Genomic DNA, 24,016 nt, shown 5'->3' on the forward strand with positions numbered 1-24,016 from the left:
CAAACACACACTTGTGATAAAGTCTCAGTTAGTGTAAATTGGCAATGACCCACTGGTTCCATGAAGCTACACTAATATGCACCAGTGGAGAAGCTAAGACAATTTTTTATTGTGTTTAAGGAAAAACAACCTTTGGATTTTGGAGCCAGTAGGAAAATTACGCTGCATGAGTTGGGTAATTCTTTATTCTTTCATGTGTTCCTAGTTTTAGTTTTCAAGGATAACAGAATAAAAGCTGAAAAAAATCACCTCTCCCCAAAAAGGGTCCCAGATGGTGGAGCTGCAGACCCCCCACCTCGCTGAGCCTCAACCTGGCGGTGGTGCCTGAGCTGGAGCCCCATGGCTGTGCACCTCCCAGAGAGCCCGGGCTTCCCGGGGAGGACAGCGGAGCCTGCACACGGTGAGTCCCAAAGGAACCCGTGGCCTGTCAACCCTGAATTTCAGCTTTTCAGCCGGGTACGAGTGTCAATTTTCAAATCTCACTGATCCTGACTAACTCATAAGCATGGATAAATGAACGATCTGGAACTCATAAAGCACCCAATTCACCACACTTATAACACATATATATGCTGATAGGCATGTACTCTTACAAAGGGTATTTTGAAGTATTGTGTTACGTGGCCTTTTGGTTTGGTTCACTTGCAAGAAAACAAACTCATGCTCCTCTTTTTTCTAAAAATATATATAATTATTTTTCTAAATTTATCTATGCTTTAATGGTGGCTTTCCCATTAGAAGTGAGGCACAACTATTACTGTGTATCTACGTCTCAAAGACCAAATTTTAGTGATAGAATAGAGCCTAGACTTAGGTGCTGCTGTCTAGGGTGTGAATATGGAGGAGGGAAAAAAAAAGGTATAGCTCATTTTTATCCAAAAAACCTACAGTTTAATCAGAATCTTGTGTTCACTGTGCTTTGTACTTTTGGTTTTACATAAGCAAGGCTACTTGCGTTTTACCGTTACTTATAATTTTGTAGGTTCTAGCTACAAGTTTTCACTAGATGGCAGGATTCCACTGTCATCTATTATCAGAGGCTTTACTTGCAAAGCAACAGTTGCCTATCGGTAGGAAAAAAACATGTTCAAGTTTTGCAAAATATAAAAACAAACAAAAAACTTAACAGTAATGAGAAAAAATACACACATACTCAATAAATCATAGCTCTGTTACTGAATATTATTAATATTATGGGCTCGAAATCATTGAAAAGAATAGTGAAAGATGTTCTTTTCTTGACAGAGAAACTAAAAGACCCTCCTTTTGTAAAATGAGGTAGACTCACTGTTTCTGCTTTTTGTGAAAAGTTAACTGATCCAGCAAATCAAATTTAACTAATTAATAAATCAACAGCTTAAGAAAGTTAGAGCTTAAATAGCTAAACTACTCAGCTAAAATACTATCTCAAAGTACAAAAAAGTTAATACTCAATGTACTGGATTACCAAGATACTAAAGGTTGATAAGACACGTTTTAATCTCTCTCCCTTAATTGAGCAAGGCAGAATTCATTGTATGATGATAATCAGTTCCAGTATCATTTCAGCCAGTGGTATTTTGCTGAACTCGGAGCCCTGGACAAAGTTTGTCCCTTTGGTCTAGGAGAACAGAACGCAGCCCCATACAGTTACATAAGCCTTAATAACCATGACAAATCTTCATTGTTGCAATGGAGTGAGCACTGATTTTTAACAAAACTACTTTAAAAACTACTATTTTTGCAACCTGGGGTTACCAGTTCTTGAGAGACTTATTTTTTGTTTATTCTGAATTTCTGCTCTCTCTTTCACTCTCATTTTATACATTCAGGTATTTTATGAAGTGTTCTGTAATTTTCAGTGTTGCTCATGAAATATAAAGGGGAATGTTTGGCATCTATTAAAGCTGCTTCTAAGACTGGATAACTTTCCAAAACCAGAGATAACTCAGTGTAATGCTTTCCAGGATTCCCAAAATAGTAGGAACATTTTCTCATGATACGGCTGTATTTATTCTATGCCTAAAGTAGAAAAGGTATCATAAATAGACAACTGAAACAGTGTTCATAATATGAGACTCAGTTTTGCCACATGGCGAGTGCATTCAAAAACATGCAGCGAATCAAACAGGAGCTGAAAGGCACACATAATTTCACAGTTTCAAACCTTTAACATTCAAGAAAATGTTTGCAATACTTGTAAGCTACCAAAAAAAGTAATCACTCCTTTTTATTCAAACAAACATAAGTAGCACCTGTAGAATCCCAGCAAAACATATTAGCAAATTCAAACAAGCATCACTGTAAGATCCACACCAAGCATTTCACTGGAAGCAGTATATATTCAAGCAAACTATTCTCTTCAACACCGATAACATCTTTCTCTCGTGATCCTACCTTGGCGATTTGCAAAGGCTGCTTTTGCTCCTTGCCACCTTGCAATCTAAAGCCCCAAGGCGCCCCTCCACTCATAGCAATGCAGAGATAATCCCCTGTGCCCATTTTCCTGGTGCAGTTAGGCAGCATTCACTGACAGAAGAACATGAAAAATTTGTCTTGCAGATGTTCGGAGAGGTTGAGGTTTGTCTGCCAGGCAGAGCTGGAGACGCAGAGCACCACACTGTTGCCGCTGCTGTGTACTGCACTAGCAAATGTAGTCATTCAGAAGAATGTAAGCTCCCTCGGATCAAGGGCACAGCCCACTCTTTCGTCAGATTCCTACGCTCAGCCCACCTTCAAAGTAAAGTAAGTAACATTGAGGAAATGCACACAAAGAGACTCAGCCACGAGGCAGAAAAGGTTATATTTAAACATGACTCTCGTGACAGCTAAATCAAAACAACAGCAAAAAGAAGCGTGCAATTCCCAGTGATAATTTAGGACGCAAGTTTACTTTAGTAAATGGTGCCAGACGTTTTAAACTCTAATTTACCCATTTCTTGCATTCATACTTCAAACAAAGAAGAAAGCAGAATCTCAAGTGAGAGATCGTGTGCATCCTCCAAATAACTGATAACACTTAGACTGAAAGCTAAGTTTACAATGTTCTTCTCTACCCCACATGCACTTTCTGCAGATCTGTATGTTAAAAGAAAAAAAGTAAAAAAGTTTTATAATTTCCCTGCCTTGGAATTGCTTCTTTTGCTGGTGCTTTCTAGTCTTAACACAGTTCAGTGTGCAGTGTTATTTAGTAATGACCTGAGCCATTATTGGACCCTAATAATACCTGTTCTTATGCAGCCTGTTGCCTTTTCCACCAGACAGGAAAGGGGATTGGTGGAATAAAGCATCAGATCTTTGTAGTCATGCTATCAACAGATGATTAGCACTATGTTAATAAAGGAGAACCTCACTATCAGCATCAGTTTCAGTGAGAAGTTAATTAGCCTTAGAAGACCTGGGTTCTATTCTGTTCCCCGTTGCTGACTTGGAGTAACGCAGACTGTAAATAGCTGAGCTCCTGCAGGTGTAGTTGGAGTGTTTTAAAAGGCGACTGTTCTTTAGCAAGGCATGAATATTCCCCAGGCTGAGTGTTAACAACTGACAGTGTAAATGCTTCTATTCGCCTCAGCAGAAAGTCAGTTAATTTGGCTTAAATCATGTTGCATTCTGAATTAAGCTGGTTCTAGGGGAGTGTTGAGCAAGTGGGCAGAAACATCTTTAATGGCTAGACGAGTTTCTGAAACACTTCTTGCTTTGAGACACAGGTTGCTGGGGGTTCATATCAGATTTCTACAGCCTAAATTCCAACAAGGTCCTTGTACGAAGTGTTTTCAGTTTTTCAGAGATGTCAGGGCAACCGGAAGCGCTCAGCATTTGTGTTACATGACTTTGCATCTAAGCAGCTGGGAACTGTTGAGGCTTTTAACTTAAGCGTGTGGGTCTGTCAGTTCAGTATCCCTGGCATGATGCTTCCTTACAGTACAGCAATGTTCTTTAAAGACCGTTAGGCAAAATATCAAGATAGAGACAAGATCTTCTGTTAAATTTAAATATTATGGCTGGAAAAAGTAGTCAAGCTTTTTAGGCACTTGAGCCCTTCATGAGGCCTCTGAAGGCACTAAGTTAACCCAAAGACTGGGTGGAGATCAGCTCTCTAATCAGAGGAAAATGAAACTCTCTAAATATCAGGATTTGATGGAAGGAAGAGTGCTTGCTTTATTGACTACAAGTCAAAGGCTCTGGAGAAACAAAATAAGCACAGCTTGGCATATAGTTAAAACTTGAAGAAAACACTATCGGAGAAGCCGTAGTCAGAAAGGGAATAGTCTTTAAAGGAACTTTGCTAGTCAACCCCTGAGTAGAAAAAAAACCTCATTTAAAATAACTCAGTTCAAGGTGGCTAACTGCTTCTTATTATCTTGTGCAATATTGAATTGTTGCTACAGCAGGCAGTCTTTCCCTAGGCAGACTCTTGATTTAGGCAAAATTCTCCCCCTTTTGCCTAATGATGAAAATTTTTATAGATACTTTTATGACAGTAACGTCCTTAAGTTTCTCCGTGACACTCTGGCCAAGGCAAAACTAAACACTTTATTTAAGGAAAATAACTCACATAATGTATCAGCCCTTCAAATGTTACAAATATTTGATTAAATTTATAAGTTTAATTACTGTTAGGGTGTTTCAAGCTTGTATTTAGCTCTCTTTTATAATATTGGTAAAAAGTTATAATCAAATCTGATCCCTGTTTCTGAACTTCATATTCTTATTGTGGAAAGAATGAAAATAGAGAAAAACACCTCTGCATTTGGATGGTCATTTATTTGATGAGAATTTGTACTAGATGTAGATGCTTTTAACTCCTTTGACCATATAATAGAACTGTGTAAAATTATAAACCAGAACAATCTTGATTAATCCTTGCTCAGCTGAAAAAATAACCAGTCAGAAGACCAGGATCTGTTTGATTTTGTTGTATGACATAGATGAAATGTCTTCATACAACTGCTGAAGTATCAGTAGTTGGTGTTCCTTGAAGTTAATGCTCCACCATCTATTTGACATTCTAAAGGAAAAAAAGCAGAGAAAAGCACTTTAGATTTGATTGTGTCATAGCAAAAGACAGCAAAATCATGCCAATGGTTTTGGCTAAAATCACCATGTAAAACATTAGAGAAATATATCTTAAATGCAAAATTAATAGTTGTCTACAACATTGTGATCTAGTTGTTTGGATCCTTAAATTTGAATGCTTTAGTGTTTGCTTAATATTCTACTGGCTTCTGATCTGTGAAATCTACATGGTGCTCTAGAAGTTAAATCATCTTGTGGAGGTAATGGCAACAACAGAGAACATCATTGGTGCTGTGACATCTCTGCTCTCCAAGGAAAAATGCTTTTTTTTTTTTCCTCTGAGTTTGTGTATCTGTTGTGTAGTGCTAATTACTCCAGAACAAGCTGTGAAAATAATGTAATATTTAAAAAAACTCCAAAACTTAAACTAACACTAAGCCAGTATAATGATAAAGCTTTGAGGACATTTAAACCTGATGCATTTAAACTGATGTAGGACTCTGCTTGAACTGGCAGGAATTGTGGTCCTGACAGGAGAACAAAGACAGGAAAGTTAACCTTTTTCTAGTCAGTGTGTTGAAGGGCTTTTATAACAACAATTCCAGACAAATTGCTGTTTTATTTTCTTAGAGAGAATTTGTTGCTTGCCCCTCAGTAAGAAAAACATTTGGAGTCTGTAACTAAACTACTCCCATCATGGAGAGATCCAAAGCTTCCTATGTCCTGATCTTTAACTAATAATGCTCCATAGGCATTAACAACTCCCATTTGCCATATGTGACTTAAATGCTTATGCCTCAGCATATCTTGCTTTTTAATGCTAGTCTTATCTTGTACATTCTCTGCATCCTTTGGGATTTCTAAATGCTGGTCAGAATCTGGACATCAAGATAAAAGTGGAGTCATTCATGGAGTTTATGACATTTTGGTCTCTAAATGGTCTCTATAGCATTAATAAATTGCAGTAATTCTAGGATAATTTTTCAAGACCACTAAAAAATTTAAAGCTAATGGCAACCACAGCCACTTAACCACTGCCACCATCTCCTTCATTTCACTAAAACCTACAGATCCAATTCTAGGCAACAACTCATAAAAAACATGTGTCACAAAAAATAACTTTACAAACTCAGCAAACGACAAATGCCAGAACTTAACAAATATTCATCTGTGCCCAAATACAGGTGAAGCTTTGGCTTGAATCTGATCTTCTGTGATGAGATTTGTATGAAAAAAAATCCAGGTCAAACTCCCACCTCCTCATCTGCTTTCAAGAACTGCCAGTCAAAAAATCTAGCACATTAGCCTTGATGAGCTGTGATAAACTAAGAATGGCCATACTCAGACCAAAATGAGGCCATCTACCCTAAAATGTTGTGTTCCATAGGGGGGGAAAAATGGTTGCTTAGGAAAAAAGATGTCCACTACTTTCCTCAGGTGGCCCCCCGTGACTTCCACTCCAATATTCCTCAGCTGGATGCAGTTCCTTTGTACTTTGTTACGAATTTCTCTTCCATTAACTTTCCCATGTGGTTTCCTCTTGAGCCCAGAGTTTTTAGTGTCTATAGCTTATTGTAGGAAGTCATCCCTAACTACACTGTGACACACAGAACCACCTTTTCTTCTGGATCCTACCATTTCACTTGCTGTCTCCTGCTTCTTGCATCAGAGGAAACTGTGACCAAGCAATTCCCAGCCACACTTTCCATGTACTTATTTTATAGACCTCTTACATATTCATCTTAGTCATCTATTTTCAAGGGAAGTAGAAAAGAATAATTAGTCATTCTTTATATGTCAGCTGTCTCATAGCTTTCATTATCCTTGTTGCCTTTCTCTACATCCTCTATAGTTCTATATCCTTTTTGAGGTGGGGGCCTGGAATGCCACAGTCTTCCAACTAGAAAGTTGGGATTTATATGATAATATTATAATATTATCTATTTTGTTCTGTAGTTGCTAACCTAAACATTGCTAACACCCAATTTTCATTTTCAGATGCTGCTGGGTTTGTTTTCTTAGAACTATATTTCAAAATCTTACAATCTTCTCTGATGATAGTCACTTCAAAGCTCATTTTTTTATACGTGAATTAATGTGTTGGGTTTTTTTTTTTCCCTGTGTGTATCACCTTATAGTTCTAAGCCACATTATGGTATGGCTGCTTAGTTTTCTTAAAAGCCTTTGGTGAAAGAATTTGTTGAAAGCCTTTTGTAAATCCAAGATCAATCAGAACACCCTTATCCACATGTTTTTTGATCCCCTCAAAGGACTATCTTATGTTTGTGAAGCAGGGCTTCCTTTTATGAAAACCTTTTTAAGTCTCCCCAGATAAATCATATTTATCCAGATGTCCACTGTTCCATATTATAGCTTCCACCTATTTATTTTGTATAGATACTGGGCTGACAGGCTTGTTGTTTTCTGAATCTCTGTTGGAACACTTCTGTTAAAAAATGACCCTCTCTAATCTCAGGTAACAGTTTTATGTAAGAGTCAGCTATTTCAGCCTGGAATTCCTTTAAAGCTCTGTGTGGTCTTGGTGACTACTTCTTAATTTCGTTTGCCTCTTCTACTGTCATTTGTCCATGTATTTTCATTTCTCATTGTAATAACCATAAGGATTCCGAACAGTTTTACTATAAGTGGATTTATATAAAATCAAATTTAAATCAAGTTGTTCAGTAGCTGAGTTCAGAAGACATTCCACAAATGTGAGAATAAATAAGACATATGTTTGTATTTAATTCAGCAAGGAAAGAAAAGCTGTCATTTCACCTAAAGTTTCCTACAATAGTATTCTGTATCTGTGGATTTTTTTAATAATGAAAACCTTTCCACCCATCCGTTGGTAATGAGGAAAAGAGAGAGGGAAAGGGGATGTCATGATCTGTAAGTTATGAGCAGCATTTTACTGCTGTAAATACCCAGATGGTCTGATTTCCTCCTTTTTAGGCTTTTCATTTTTTTTCCTATCCATTTTTTTTCACATAAAATTAACATAAGCTAGTTCCTCAAAAATGCCTAATTAACAGCTTTCTAGTAGATTCTAACTATCTAATCTGTGTCAACAACTTTATAAGCTACCCAGTTTATTGTAGAATGTGATTTTAGCCAAATGAGAGATCCAGCAGGGAGAAAAAAAGAAAGACAAAAAAAACCCCCAAAACCAAACAAACAACAGTGCTTTTGTTTGTTTCTTTGTTAATTACTTGGAAAAAAACACCACACTTGTAAATGTATGGCTAGTTTAATGGAACAAAAGGTATAATAAGAGCCATGCACTTAAGTAATATGCAGTCTCTTCCAAATGAAGTGAAAATGGCTTCTTTGAATATATTCCTTCAAATTAGGGGTTTTTTTTACAAAGTAGCTTCTGCAAACTGGGTAATGTGAGGCAATGTAGGATATGTTATTATTGCAAATCATTGCCTAATAACATTCCTTGTGTCATAGTACTACAATTCAGTAATTGCAAAGCTAAACATCATTTTCCCCAAACCTTACAGAAGCAGAAAAATACATATATGCTTAATTCCTTCCTCGGGTTTTTGTTCTCCTGACTTCAGAAGCAACAAGAAACAGCCACATGGAAAGGATTGAATTTACAAAAAAGGTATAAAATGACAGACAAAGCAAGTGAAATATATCGATGGAAGGTTCAAGTGCGTGGCTCCAGCCAACATTCATTAAACCTGATTGTTCTTCATTTTTTCCCATCTAATTTCTCTTGTCCTACAACAGAAATTAATATAATCCAGATGTTTTGATTGCATGAGGGACTCTGCAGTGTGCTGCAATCTAAAGAGGGTTTGCTGACTGAAAGCAGACATGGAGTGGTAAAGGTACTATAAAACAGTAATAGCAAGTTCTTAGTGAAAAGAAATTAAAAAGACAAGTCATCTATAATCATTAGCTACCTCCAAGGGCAGAGAGGAAAGCTCTGCCCACACTTGTAAGAAGCATGAGCAGTTCCTCACCAGTAAAGGTAAAGGCTTCAAAATTTAATCCCTAATGTGGATTATTAGGCTAGATACTGTGTGATGGGTTGGAATTTTAGAACTAGTCCTGCTTTATTATTTTTTCCCAACTTCAAGAATGGCAAATAAAGCACAGTGTAACCTTGAGAAATCTGCTTGAAGTTCTGAAAATCTTGGTTTGTAGTTTGATAGTTGGAATGCACCCATAGAACCCTGTTCTTCCCTCTTTTCCTCTGTACAACAAAATAAGCTGTAAAGCAGTTTCTACCATTCACTTTACAAATATAGTGAAGTATTTTGCTCAGTGACTTCCCCAGTGAGTCTGATGTTGGTGGTTCGAACTACATAATTTAGCAAAAGGACAGTGCATAGAGCTGCTATGGCATTCAAGTTACATCTGTCTAAGTCTAACAGAATTGCTGGCTCTCCACATCTGGATGGTTCTGTTTAGATTTTTACCAGAGAAACAGTAACAACAAAGATGATACAGCAAGGACCTCCCTGCATGAAATCTCACCTCCCATGCAAACAACTGCAATAAATTATAAAGCAAACCAAATGTCTGTTTCCTTGGCTATAGGAACAAGAATTCCAGCGCTCTGCTTCCATAACTAATTGCTTTCCAAATGGAGCAGATTATAGTAGAAAAATCTGCCCTCCAAAAACACCTTGATGTTTAACCCCTGCTGATCCTACATCCCTTCCTGTTGTGCTGCATATTCTTGCCAGGAACGCAGTTCCAGGCCTCTCAGCTCCTCTGTCTTTGGTACAGGCCGGCTTCTGCTCTTGGTGATCATCTGCTGCCTAACTGGTGTTGGCATGGATCCGCCAGTGTCTGCAAATCCTGAACAAGTGGGTTTTGTGCCTCCACAAAGCAATCCCAGTACACATCCTGTGACATCAAGTGTGATGTAGAATTTTGCTCCTATCCTTTGTGGTTTTTCTTCATGCCAGCTGCATCTCCTAGCCCTTTGCTGCATCCATCATGTAGAAATAACGTGACATTTTAAAAAAAATCTGATTTTCTTTGATTTAAGTCTGATGCTTGTTTTTGTTGATGATGGAGAAGGCATTGAACAGTTGATACTAAAGGTATCCAAATAGTGCAAAACCAGTATTTTGAAAAATAGTTTGTAATCAATACTGATATTTTTACAAATGACAGAAATGCTTTACTGCTATGTAGTACCTCTCTGATTTGTCCACACTCAGGCAGATTTTTTTACTCCCACATTAATGGTGGTGTAAAGCAGAAGCACAGTGAATGTGAGTGTGAATAAACATAAAAGTATTTGCATCTTATGTAATTTCTTAGTGATTTTGAAGAGCTGGTTTTCTTATGTAACATTCATTCAATAGTTATGAGTATTTGTCAAGACTAACAAATAGGAAACTTATTCTGCTTGCAGTATCAACTGATCAGAGAAAGGAAATAATATCATATGAGTTGCAGTACACAATCTATTATATGGAACAAATACGACTTACTAACAGTAGGACTCAGTGTTGAATGGTCACTAGAAAAGGCTGAAATGCAACTGCGTTATTAAATGGACGAATGGAAAAAAACAGACTGTAAGTCCATCCTATGTTTTCCAAAACCGAGCAAACCAGTCAAATAGCTAGTTTGCTGTTAAGAGTTTCCTACTTCTTATTCAATGCTACTTTTTTTAAGTGATAGTAAGCTTATTGGAGTACTTATCCATAGCAAGACTCCACAACACATCAGAAATTTTATACATGAACAGGAAATGTAAAACGGAAGACAATGAGAATAAAGCTACTTCAGATGCTTTTGAATGGAAAAGTGAAATATATTTAAGTTTGAGAAATTCCATACATTCAGCAAGCAAGCATGGAAAGGATCACATAACTTTCTGCTGCCTTTCTTAGTCTGATGGCTTAATGTTTATTCACAGTGCTTTGTATATTGTACATTATTCATCAGATTATAATGAGAAGTTCTCATCTTTGTTTTTATGCTACGCTTTGTTTTGTAGCAATTATGACAGGCTAATCAAGTCTTGGGTATTTCAAGAACTGGTAGCGCAATCTTCCCCTCTCATGCATCTTAGACAGTACTAAATTAATTTAAAAAAGATAATGAAATTCCCCAACTGAAACATCACGGCGGTTTTCTCAGAACACTGTATCTATCTCCTGTAAATGTTCCAGATCAAGTTGCCAGAATGCTGATTTCATTAGAAAACCAAAATAGCAACAACCAGTGGGAGCAGGCAGAGGAGCCTCACAGTTTGCAGATACTGAAAAATCCAGAGGCTTGAACTACCCAGAAAGTCTTTTTTTAAAGAAAGTAGCTACAGTTTTCTAAGGCAACTTTGCTTCTGTAATGTGTGACTTGCATAGAACTTATCACATGTGGAACATCGAGCATTTTATAATAAATTCTGTTTTACCGAGTTTCAGCAAAAGAAGTGATTTTAGCAAATAGGGACCAATCTAACAAGAAATCAGGAGCTTGGCTTTAAGGCAAGTGCCCTTTCACAAAACCAAGTCTCTCCTAGCCAAATAATAAGATGAAATACTATTTCACTTGCATATCATTTTTCTTTTGTAAATATAAATTTTTGTTTGGCAAATATGCCAGTAAGCTTTACCAACACTCTCCAAGGTAGGCTATGAATGTCCTCTTGTGCTCTGTTTGGGGGAGTTAGGCAGGATGAAGTCAAAAGGTTCTGTCATTGGGGACTTACCAGTTGCCAGTGATGTTCAAAGGGACTGAGGCAGGGAGGGAGGGATGCACTCCCGGTCCTTCCTCTCCTCTGCAGGATACAACAAAATGCAACCCTTTCTAGGGTGGAAAAATGCAGCTGTTCAGAAGCTGTCAGCAACTGTACAAGTGCAACAAAATCGCTCAGTTTACAGCAGGCAATGGAGAGTAATATTGGGTCTAAATTAATTTGCAGATGAATTCAGACAGACTGTAAGTTTATTAGTTGGATTTGGATTTACACTCCTGCTCATCTAAAAATATTTTGGAAACTTGAATGCACGGTTCTCTTTTAATGTCAGGATCTCTTTGTGTATGGTGTGATGGAAGCAGCCTGAGAGGTAGAACAGCCTTTACCAGCACTGTGGAGTGGGAGGTCAGTACTTGGCAGGAGGGAAAAGAGAATCACTTGCAGGATCCATGTGCTCCACAATCCCTAAATGTGTCCCAGTGGTCCCCCTGGATGGCCAGGCCTGATTTTGGTTCTGGGTGCTCTGACTCCCTACCTGCTGAATTAGTGTCTGCTCTTGAAAAATAAAAATTAAAAAAATTTATAAAAGTAAGGAATTAAGTCTTCCTCTATTGTGTCCCTGTGCTTGAGCTGAAACAGGACTTGGTGACAGAGGATGGTCACTATAGGAAGTTTCTATTACCACCAGTTACAGGATTTTAACATTATTGTATTAGTAATATTTTCCCTGAATAACAGCAGCTACATCAGTCTTATCTTCTGAGAAATCTTTGCTCTCTGTGTTTTCATTTTATATAGGGCAGTGTTTAAAGGGTGAACTCCAATATTTTCTAATTGCCATCAAGATTGTTTAATCAAAATGCCAGCATTCACTTCTGTTGTACCCCTATTTATGTTTCTATTGTGCTTAGTTTTTATATTAGAAGTGTGAGTCACAACACTGATGTGTTTCTTCTTACAGTGATGTTCTGTTTCTTGAAATATTACATCTTTCCTTTTTCTTCACGTAGCATTTTTTAATCTGACCTCACAGTCACACTGTTTTTTTTCAGGAAAAGCATAATCCATTCAAAATTTGATTGCTTCTTTTTTACCAAGGAATTTGCTTTCATTTTAAACAAATACAACTTTTATAAATATTAATTTGCATTTTGCTTGCAAAGCACTTTACACTGAATTGTAAACTGTGTTCCATAGATCTTAACTAGACAGTAGAAGAATACTTTAGTGATTATATGTAAGCAAGACAGGAAAAGAAAGTAATCTTTGTATGTAAACAGCTTTAAGGACCCTTCTGATGTTGTGTGAAAGCAAACCTGTGGCTTTGTCTGCAGGACACACACACATTAAACAGAGAAAAAAGTGTCCACAAAAAAAGTCTTTTAAAATGTAGAATCTTTGGAGTTTTCTGAACTATTCCTTGTAATGAAAGTCTTTTATTTAATGAATGTACTAAATATTGCCCATGTCTTCCCCCAGAAAATGGTTTAGAATATATATAGATTTTTAAAAAATCCATACAGCACTGAAGTGCTGATATTTGTCTTGTCACCGCTTTGTGTTAACACAATCAACATTAACTGTTACAAAAGCTGTACTAGACCTATCATAGTGAGAAAGACATGTCCGTATCTCAATTGCATCATCGTGGTGTTCCGATTATTCCTGGGAGCTTGTGCTGAGGCTTTATTTTAAGGACATCCTCTAAATGAAAAGGTTAGGTTAGGATTTAGGTTTCCTTGAAGCACACATTGTTTTAATGCAATGTGCTATGAGACACAGACAAGAATTCTGCACAGTTTGTCCATGAAGGGCTTCAACAGGCCTCCAGCAGTAACTTCAGGGAACAGATCAATCCCAAATGATAAAAATAATAATTTTTTAAATGAATATCAGGCTCTGAAAGATTTGAATTAGCCTTTAACAAAGCCTGTATTGGTTCCATAACCAATAACCACCCAAGCGGATGGAGAAGTATTTGTTTCCTTTGTTTCAGAACTAATAGAAAAAAATCTAATGAGAACTTGAAAAGCGAGATTTTAGAGGCAGGGGATTTGCTATTTTTTAATACAGATGAAAAAAGCATATAGATTTAGACAAATTATTCCATTTACTTCACCAGTACTAACTCCAGATTAGGTCTGAAATACATGAAATCACATTAGTTTCCAGCAGCACTGCATGGGTGCAACTTGTGGATAAACTGTTAAAAAAGGTAATTTAACCTACAAGATCTTCATTGTTGATGGTGATAGAGAAGAAGCCAGTCTGATGGTCAGATTTTTATTAATTAAAATTATATAATTAAAATGAGAACACCTTAGCAATCCTGCAGTGTCATTTTTATGAAATTCCTTTCCAGACCAGGAATGCACTTAAATCTTTAATGATGTTTCCACATTTCTGAAATGGAGACCCTTAAATTACTTTTAATGTTACAGGCAGAAACTGTAGATAAATACTACTTGTAGCTTCAAAACATCCTGGACCATGACATGCTGTGTGCCTTTCCTCTGTGTGCCAGGCTAAAGGACAATGGAAGCAAAGCTGCATCCACAAAAAAGAGGCAGCCTGATCCATTTCCAGAGCGTTTCTGAAACAGAGGAAGAGCTGACACCCTCACAGCTTCTCCGTGCTATCTTCTGCTGATCTCATCTCTCAGTTTCACTAGAGCTGATTTCAGGGAGAAGAAATCTGATAGTAAGTATTCAGTGGCCAAGTAAGTGCACGGTTCCTCAGTGCTGAATTATCCACAGCTGCTTACTGTTAATAGCTACCAGCCAGACACAACAGGACTAGTGGGACAGTGACCCCCCTGTCTCCACAACAAAATAGGGAATGTCCAAACTTCAAGCCATTATTTTCATCAGTGGCAAGGTATTTCAAAATTAGTGTGCCTAACTGAAGGTAATTGTATGTGTATTTTGCTCTGATATATCCAACAGCATCGGTTCCAATAAGATGTAGAAAAGCAGCTTGTATTACTTGGTGTTGAATCCAGCCCTGGATATGTGAAGACAGGTCAAGACTTGTTCTTGCCCACTTTGGTTTGCTTGCTTGAGCCTTCGTGCAAGTCTTTCATGTAAAGGACACCCCTGTGTACCTTCAACTTTACATCTATTTCAAAGGCGCTGGGATTTTTTTTCAGAATTATTTTGTGTAGTAATGAAGGCTTTTGACAATCTCATCTGAGGCAGCAGTTACTGAGATTTAGCACCATTTAGAACTGTTTACTACTTTCAAAGGTTTTTTTTAAGGTTGTAGAACACTCAAGGGATAAGAACGCTTGTGAAGCCTGAATTCCAGATGCATATAAGTTATGATGCAGTCTTTAACTGAATTATAACTTCCCCCCCCCCCAATCTTCTGCTACTTTTTTTTTATTATTATTTTTTACTTTAATATCACAGGAAATGGGTTTTTTTGACTGTGAAGAACAGTCACTTTACCAATACATCTTTCTCATGTTACTCCTGTGTTTCTACTTTGTTAATTAGAAAAACATTGACTCTATCCAGTAACCAAGGCAGCATTTTTAAATGTACTTGAACAGTAACTAAACCCAGAGTATGCAGACAGGTTGTACCTGTATTGTATTTCACTCTAGACATTCAGGTGGCATAATTTTACATACATATATAGCCACAGATAAAAATGAGGTTTAAGGTACATATGAGAAAAGTATCGTATTTTTAGGGCACTTCTATGTTTAAAGAGGAATTTCATCCCCAGCATAGAAGGGAAAATGAATTAATAATAACATTTACAAGCGGTAGGTACCGTGCGTGCGGGTTTCTAGCCGATCTAATCGGGTTACTCGGTGTGTTTCTATTTGGGAAGCCACGTCAGTCTTGCAGTCCGTGCCCCGAGCTGCTTTCTGAGCTGTTTCCGTCCCGAACCCGCTCCCGGGGGCGCTCAGCGGGCACCGCCGCCAGCGCGGCTCTTCTCTTTGGTTGCAATGAGCCGGCTTTGCACCCGCTGGCCGCCGGTGCCCAAAACCAAAACGGCTCGGGAAGACTCAGGCTTTCCAACAACAACGCGGGCCCGGGAGCCGCCACCTCGCTGCCCGGCCGGCGGAGAGGCCAGGCGCCCTCCCCGCTTCCCTCCCCCGCGGCGGCTGGTGCTGGCACGGCGTCACTGCGCGCACTGCGCATGCGCTGCCACGGGGCTGGGCGCGCTCCCGGCCCGGGAGGGGGAGCGAGAGGCGGTGGCGCGCGGGCAGGCTTAGACGTGGCAGTTGGGCGAGCGCGTGTTCCCGAGCGGCGGCGCGCGCGAGCGGGCGGGGGGCTGCGCGCGGCCCCAGGTAACGGTCCCAACGGCACAGCCGGGCCGGCGCCACAGCCCGCGGGGCAACTCCGGCCGCTGCCCTGCAGGTGCGGCGGGCACTGCCCAGGTGAGCAGCCGCGGGGGGCGGCGGGGTCGCGGCCGTGCCCTCGCGGGGAGCAACAGGCGCTTTCGCGGCGGTCCGGGGCGGGCGGGGGAGCGCCGGCAGAGGCAGCCCGAGGGGCGGTGGGAGAGGGCAGAGGCTTTGGGCGCCCTGCGGCAGCCGGGGCAGTGTGCATCGCACCTGTGTGCATCGCACCCGCGCAGCTTGCGGCCCACCTGCTGCCCCTCGGCCGGCGCGGGGGGCAGCGCACAGGTACCCGGCTCGCCGCTCTGCTGTGCCCGCGGGCTGGCACACGCGCCCTGCGCCCAGCGGGGCCATAGGGCCGACCGGATGGGGAGACCTGTTACACTGTTACAGGCATTTAAGATTGTTAGTTAACGGGGGAGAAAGATTGGCTGTGTGCAGGTTTTTCACTGCGTTGGAGTAAATTTAAGCTTATGCATTCATAGCTTATTTCAAAATGTGTGTGTTTGTTTGTTTGTTTGTTTTTTAAATATATCTAGCTATATTCCATTCTGTGTATATATTGTGTGTAGATGAACACACACACACACTCCGAAGAGGATTTGCCAAGTTGAGGTCATAGCATGCCTTGGGGAGGGATAGCACCTTTCCCTAGATGATGTCGTACCAAACACAGTGTATCTGAAGAAATGTAAAGTTAATAGTTTTTCAGTTAGCTGAGAATGTGGTGCTCAATTTTTGATTCTGTTATCCTACTTCTATATGCACATAGTGGATTTTTACATCTTCATAGAGATACCATTGCTGTAGCATTGCATAGATTTATCAATACTCTGAAAAAAAAAATGACTACTTGTTCTGTAATAGTGGTAAATTAAAGTGTTTGTGTTAGTGTTGTTCTTCAGGCTACGGGGTGTGAGGTAAACTAGTGTTGAGACAGGGGAAAAAAGCTTTCACATCCTTCTGTGTGGTGACACTTGTAGTAAACAAAACCACGGCAAGATCTGGGTTTAGCAGATCCTCTGATCTTTCTCATGTGATTTCCAGCATGAATCTATATGTCTCTTGTCAGAACCTGGTTGCTGAAACCACCTGATCAATTTCTATTGATATTTTGGGTCTTGCCTCCAAACTAGTTTTGTTGTGTGTTGGTATATGTATATGAAGGGAATAAATATGCTCAATGTTAAACAGAATGTGGAACTGTGTTTATTAAATCTGTACTATTTTGCCTATGGTTCCTGTCCCTCTTCAGCACAACCTCTGTGTGTTTATACTGTCTGTGGGAAGTTTGACGTGGCAAGATTTTTTTTGTGTGAGGAAGCTGTGGAGGAAGTCATTTCCCCTGGATGCTGTCACAGCTAAAGGTATTGGCTATTGCAGCTGCCTCAAAGTGAAAATTTCTTCCTTTATGTAGATATAAAAGGTATATGTGTTTGTGCTAGTATGTAGGTAATTTAGCGCTGATTTACTGTCTTTTGGAGCAACTGAAGCTCATACTGCCACGTCTTTTCTGATAGGAGCAGGGGAAGGAAGAAAGTATGACTGGCAGCAAGAAGCCTCTCTTGTTTAAACTTTTTTTCTTCTTCCCACGTTTACTTGGTTAACTAAGAAATAGAAGACTAATTCTCTAAGATTACCTGTCTGCAGCAGTTTAACGCTGCAACTGAGGAATTTTATGCCACAACGAAGAGTGTGGCTTACAGGATTGTACGACTAAAGCGTGAGGAGGGCTAGGCCCAGCTCAAGGTGATTTCTTGTCTGACATGGAAGATAAGCAAAACTGTTGCTTTTTTTTTTTTTTTTTCCGGAAATGTATGCTTAATTTGAGAAGTCTAGAGATGGATTTTCTGATAGGGATAGCTTTTCTCTGCTGACATGTGCCAGTGCAGCATGAATTTGCCTGTTGTGATCTTGGAGCTGCATGTAATTTTGAGATGCCTTTGTGCGTGCTTCTGCAGCACAACTCCCGTTTTACTTTACTCCAGTTTGCATACTCAAAGCTGAGTCCATGGCTCAGTCCTAAGAAGATGAAGTATAGATGGTTGGGAAAGCTAGTTCAAAGGAACACTTAACATCTAAAATCTTAGTTTATATCATATATCTTTAGTTCTTTGAGGATGCTTGACCTGTGTTCTTGGGACTCCAGAGGCATAGTAAGTGCTTATTCTCTCTCTCTTGTACTTTATACTCTGTTTTACCAGCATCAAACACAGGGAATCTTCCCTCATTTGCTTGTAATGGGGCTGATGAAGAAGGTGTGATTAAAAGCTGGTGCCATGTTCCATACTTGCTCTAAAAACAGACATACTAGCACAGGAGAAGGATTTGCTTAAAGGAGTTTCATATTCTGATCACTCAACCTTTCCTGATTTTTCAGTATGTTCATTGAGATGTCTGGTATTTGGGGAGCAGGACTCACAGTGTCTTTTTCAAGTCTAGGTTTTCCCAGTAAAGGGAACAGTTTAAGACTTTCCTTTGAGTTTTTGTCTACCTACATATCCATCACTTACAGTTTCTCTCTCTGTGGGCCTGGTACAGGTGAATCCCATTTGGATTAATTCAGTGATTTGGTTAAATTCATGCAGTATGCAGTAGTACTGGGGAAACTAACCAAGGAAGCAAACAAAACCACTATTTTTGCCAGACTTCCAGGTGCTTTTTTTGCCATCAGTTGTGGCTTTTGTCTTTTCAGGAACATAGTTCACAGCCTCTTATAATGCACAGAGAGTGAAGAGTAGTAGCAGGTGTCACTTTCTCTTTTGCAGATTCTTAAAAAGGACCCAATTCTTGGAATGAGAATATTGCCATCATGAGTCAACAAGGTTATGTTGCAGCTCCTCCGTATTCCCAATCCCAGCCAGGGATAGGAGGCTTTTCTGCAGGTTTTGGACCACCTAGTCCTTCACTTCATTATGGGCATTACGGGGACCCTAATTCATCATACTCAGCACCTCAACCAGGTATGAAGTTTGCTTAACATGTGTTTTCAGAGTCTACTTTTCTATGAAGGCATTTTGGATCTCCTTTTTACTTGTGTCAGCACAAAATGCTCAATTTTACACTGCTACTGCGACAGGATTATTGTTGGTGCTTAGATGATGATGTAAAATGCCTGGTAGTGGGCATCTGAACTTCATATGTAATTTCTGTTACTCAGAAAGCTATAAGCACCAGTGCTTAATGCTGTATTATGAGTAATACCTAATACAGAAAAATACAAAAGGAGTGATTTTTGGGAGTAGAGAAAGGTTTGTCAATTTATATGTGTTAATGGCAAGCAAGCTTTCTGAAAGGAGTTATATTCTTCATAATAGGACCTCAGTCCTACTGAATTCTTGAGTTCAAACTTGCCTATGAGTTGGTGTTCTTCTACTTAATCTTGCTTACTGGGTGATGTATATGGATAATGCATGATAAATAGAGCCAGTCTACATTCTAACCACTCAGGCAACAATTACTTTCTGTGAGGAAGCTCACCTTGGATATAAGCAAATTACAAGCAAATGGGATATTTGCTCCAGATGATGTAATTGATATCCAACAGAAAGCATGGCTGCATTAATTTTAATTTACTGTTGTGTGGCTTCAGATCTTTCAAGAAGAATAATGTTAGCACAGGGTGGCTGAATCTTAAAAAAAAAAAAAAAAGTAAAAATGAGAGCATGGAATTGAAGCCTGTTTTGCTGTAAGTCAGGCTGGCCTAATTTTAGTAAAACCAAAGTGGGCATGCTGGACTAGTGGACTGGGCCGTGGAAAATATCCAGAGAGTAAGGTTTCTTTTTCCCTTTGTAAGTCTACTAATAGACATAGCCAAGACAGGGAGACAGGAAGGGGGACCATCTCAATATTTTACCTGATGACACAGAGGAAAATTAATTAAAACAGTGAAGATGTCTAAATTATTCTCTAAAGTGTCCAAAAAAATGTATTTGTTAGATTTTTAGATAACATTCAGATCATGATAAGTTACATTAAATTTAGTATTTGAGATGGTGGAGGAGGGTAATGACAGAACTAATTATCCAAATATTTGAGTTTTGAAAAATATTCTGTGTGTCTTTGATTTTTTGTGGCATGTGAAAATAGGAAAAGAAGGTTTACCCAGTTTCTCTAAAACTTATAGACAGCAGGAGTTGTGTTACCATAATCCAGTGCTGAACATAGGCAGAAGATAGAATTACTTTTGGTGATTGGCTTATTAGAATACTAGGAGAAAATACCAGTTTTAGTATCAAACATCTTTTTGATGTTAGAGTAATTTAAAAGAAAATAATTCAAGAAATTGAGGTTGAAAAGTTGTTTATTCAGCACTGCTCTTTACATAAGTTATAGTTTTTTCACAGTCACTATTCTAGTTCAGAATTAAGAACCATTTTTACCACAGGTTTACAGATATGGAAACTTTTTTTTTTTTAAAAGGATTGTTCCAAGTTTTCTTTCTGATCGTGGTCTCCAAAATCAAAGGGACCTCTTGCTTCTCCCTATAAAGATAACCAGTTGACAGAGAATTTGCAGTATACCAAATTGAATTGCAGGGTCTGTTTGTCCATTCTTGCTTCTTTCTCACTGTCCCTCTTGGGTTCTTTTGCTGGAAAGTTACCAACTACTATTTGTTTCCTTTATACTATCTGTTCTCTTTCATATCTGCTTCTATAGCTGACAAGAAATCTGTCCTTTCTTATGGAATCACAGAATGACTGAGATTGGAAGGGACATCTGGAGGTCATCTAGTCCAACCCCCCTGCTCAAGCAGGGCCACCTGGAGCCGGTATTCTTATTGCTAGAGCTGGGCCATACACTAGGATTGCTTGGCGTTCTTGTGCTTTCTTACAGGGTTCTTACATGAAAGTACTTCTTCTTTTGCAGGTATTCCAAAATCAACTGCGCCTTTAGGATCTTCGGCTCCCGTTGGGCCTCCACCACCTGGTACGCACCAGTTCAACCAGACCAACTTCCACAATGGGCCCAGTGTGCCAGGACAACAGCCACATAGGTGACTTTCAAGAATTAATACACGAGATCTAAGCTATTTGACCTCTGTTTCCTCTCTTTGGCAGCCTCACTGATATTTAAGTGTGGCACCCCTTTTATCTTCAGCAGTTCTGACTTATTCCAATTCTGAACTGGATCTTTTAGTTTGTAACAGACAAACATTATTATACAGTGGTTGTATTGCAGGTAGTTTTAAGTGGGTAAATATGCTTAGCTCTTTTATTTAATTCTGTCAAATGTTAATTATTATGCTCACCTACCAGATGTGACAGAGTTAGAATTTGGGCACTGATAGCTATTTTAGTTTTAGTGAACTTGATGCTAACAACATTCTCATTTTAATTCGTTGAAATCTTAACCTGATTCTGTTCTTTTTAGTTGTTGTATAGTTGTGTTCAAATAAAGCCACGTATATGTTTCATTAGGCATCAAAATAGGGAAGTTTGTTTGTTGTCATTGTGCTATCACTGTGTAAAGACCTAGAGACTGGTGATTGATTCTACAGGACAGTGCAGAGGGAGAAGCGCTTGTCCTGAAGATGTAAAAACAAGGAAAGAAAAAACAAGGTGAACAGAGTCAAATTGATGTGACCAACCCAGCGAAATACCGATTCTCTTTCTTAACTTCTAGTCATTGCCCTGACAGCTGTACATCTCCTGTTTTTACCTGATTTGTTTTATTCCCACGTTGCTGAGAGCCTCTATATCCACATCAAAATTTCAAGGAAATGAATTCTACTTCTCTTGAATATAGCTAGTACCCTCCTCAGCGTTAGAAGTGGTTATGGGAAAATCAGTGTAGATCTTCTTTGGGAGGTAGCCTGAGATCTTATTTTTCTGGAGTGAAATAGTCTGTTAGAAAATATCTTTATAAGCCACATGTATGTTACCTCTTTATTTTCTTTAGTTCTTTTTCTTGCATGAATCGTTTTCCAGATCAGATAACCATAAAGCAGTTTTTTCCCTACCTGCAGCTTTTTTTCCACTACTACAGGGAACTCCTTAAGAGTTTCTAACTTCATTTTCCTCTCTTCACAGATTTTTCTCTTAATCTTATTCACTCATCCACAGTAGGGAATCTTCCTTTATAAGCATGAGAAGAGGATGGAGGAATGCAATATGTTCAGAAACTCGTCTTCCTTAATCCTCAGACTTTCCTATAGTTATTACTGCTCTCTCTTTGCCGTGGCATACTCTCTCTTCTTTGTTTCTAACTATGCAAACAAATATTTACTGTCTTTTTTTTTAACATTCTCATTGTGCATTCTCTGTGCTTCATGACTTTTAATACAAGCATATGTTTTCTGAGCAGAACATGAGCAAACTCTCTTAAGAGTTTGACTATCCTAATGAATTGTTTCCACACCACCCTTTAGAAGGTGTGAGACCTTCTAGAATTATGATTGGTTGATGTAAATTTTTGCATAACTGCACTAATTTTTCACTTTAGGTTTCAAGGCCCTCCACCTCCAAGCAATACTGGACCTTCCTATGCTCCCTACAGTCCTCAGTCACAACCAGCTTACTCAAATTCTGCATCCACGTCATCTACAACACAACTTGCTAACCAGCTCAACAGTATGCAGCTAAATAGCTATGGTAATCACTTCTATCTGATTGACTTTTTCTCAGTTAAAGCTATCGAGACTATGATAATTAGAAACTAACTGAATTTCTATTGAAGCAGAAAATGAAATCTCTGACCACTATCACTTGCTGAAGTTCTTAGATTTTTAATCTCATCCTAAATCAATATTCTTAGGTTAATTCTGAAGCCATGTTTGATGAACCTTCCGTAAAGGTCAGCTACCTCATCAGTCACTTAGATTATTTGGTGATCCCGTCAGTCACAACCAAGCATGAACAATAACATGCAGACAGGGTTTAATTTTTTCTTCAACTTTTTGGAGTTTCTCTCTGACACTATTTTATGGGTATTTTTGTCCAAATCCTATAGGTTAGTTTTTCATCTAAATTTATGTGTGTTTATTTTGAGGTTAGAACATCTCAAACCTAAGCCATGAGGTAAATTTCTTTCCATCACTTATTTTCTGTTTGGTTATATCTGCTTTTCTTGAGTATTTCCTGGTGAAATTTACCATTTCATTGAAAGTGAATGGAATTTACTTAGCATCTTGTTTTGCTAAGGCCAGTGTGTTTAGGAAGGTGAATTTTTTAAATGAAGATCACTTTGGTGGTGGATATCCTGGTAAGATACGTGTAAAGATGAATTTTTCAGTTCAGACCGCACTGACAATATCACTCTTCCTACCCTGACTTTACAAGTTGCTGATTTGTCTTGAATTAAACCTGCATACCTGCCATGGGGCTGTCCCTCTGTTTGTACAACTGGCTGTGAAAACTTACACATTTTTCACCTGAGAAAAATTAATTTGGGCTCTAATTCAACCCTGAGGTACTGAACTGCAAGTGCACAATTAACTCAGGCCTTTTTATACCGGATAAAGTGTGGCTCGGCACTTCTACAGCACTTAATTTAGAGCAGCTTGTAATATTTAGAGCCTTTTTGTTTGTTTCTGCCTTCATTATATGGCCTTCAGCAATAATTATTTAAAATATAATGTTCTTGCTTATCATGTTATATGCTAGAAGGCTGAGATACTCTTCACACCACTGAGGACACGCTTTCCTTACAACTCTGCCTCTGTGTTGGGTTTTTTTTCCTTCTGATTTTTCCTCAGCTGTAAGTCTGAGCTGGTATAACTTGGCAGAGTGCTGAAATTCACAGCTACTTGTAAAGCTACTGGAGTGATGTTTACTTGTATCAGCTGTGAACCTGAGCTTGTGTTTTGCGTGTGAATTTTTTTTTTCAGTTGGCGTATCTGGCAGAGATGCATTTTAATGTTAGTATATTAGCACATTGGTCCTTTTACTCCAGACCTGACTTTGGTTATTTTTTTTTTAACTTAGTTGAAAATTATTTTCCTGAAATAATAGAAATTTGACAAAAAAATGTAGGTTTTGTAAAGTAAT

At 38.8% G+C, this 24,016-nt stretch overlaps 2 protein-coding genes across 6 annotated transcripts in view; one reads left to right on the forward strand and one right to left on the reverse strand.

Annotated features, from left to right (window-relative positions):
- The window catches only part of SYNPO2 (synaptopodin 2), a 91,637-nt gene extending 89,026 nt beyond the window's left edge, over positions 1-2,611 (reverse strand). For 3 of the 4 annotated variants that reach the window (XM_005510652.4, XM_065062750.1, XM_065062749.1), the window contains exon 1: positions 2,377-2,611. In XM_005510652.4, coding sequence (XP_005510709.2) covers positions 2,377-2,505 — 129 coding nt within the window. In that variant the 5' untranslated portion in view covers positions 2,506-2,611. The remainder of the gene's footprint in view (positions 1-2,376) is intronic. The other variant, XM_065062748.1, reaches the window with a different exon arrangement.
- SEC24D (SEC24 homolog D, COPII coat complex component) overlaps positions 2,584-24,016 on the forward strand; it is a 68,424-nt gene continuing 46,991 nt past the window's right edge. Inside the window, exons 1-5 of one of the 2 annotated variants that reach the window (XM_021298611.2) lie at positions 2,584-2,724; positions 14,202-14,377; positions 18,797-18,991; positions 20,898-21,024; positions 22,473-22,621. In XM_021298611.2, the coding sequence (XP_021154286.1) occupies positions 18,841-18,991; positions 20,898-21,024; positions 22,473-22,621 (427 nt within the window). In that variant the 5' untranslated portion in view covers positions 2,584-2,724; positions 14,202-14,377; positions 18,797-18,840. Of the gene's footprint in view, positions 2,725-14,201; positions 14,378-15,863; positions 16,071-18,796; positions 18,992-20,897; positions 21,025-22,472; positions 22,622-24,016 lie in introns of those variants that run through there. The other variant, XM_065062752.1, reaches the window with a different exon arrangement.

The sequence above is a fragment of the Columba livia genome, chromosome 4, assembly GCF_036013475.1.
Source record: "Columba livia isolate bColLiv1 breed racing homer chromosome 4, bColLiv1.pat.W.v2, whole genome shotgun sequence".
NCBI lineage: Eukaryota > Metazoa > Chordata > Aves > Columbiformes > Columbidae > Columba > Columba livia.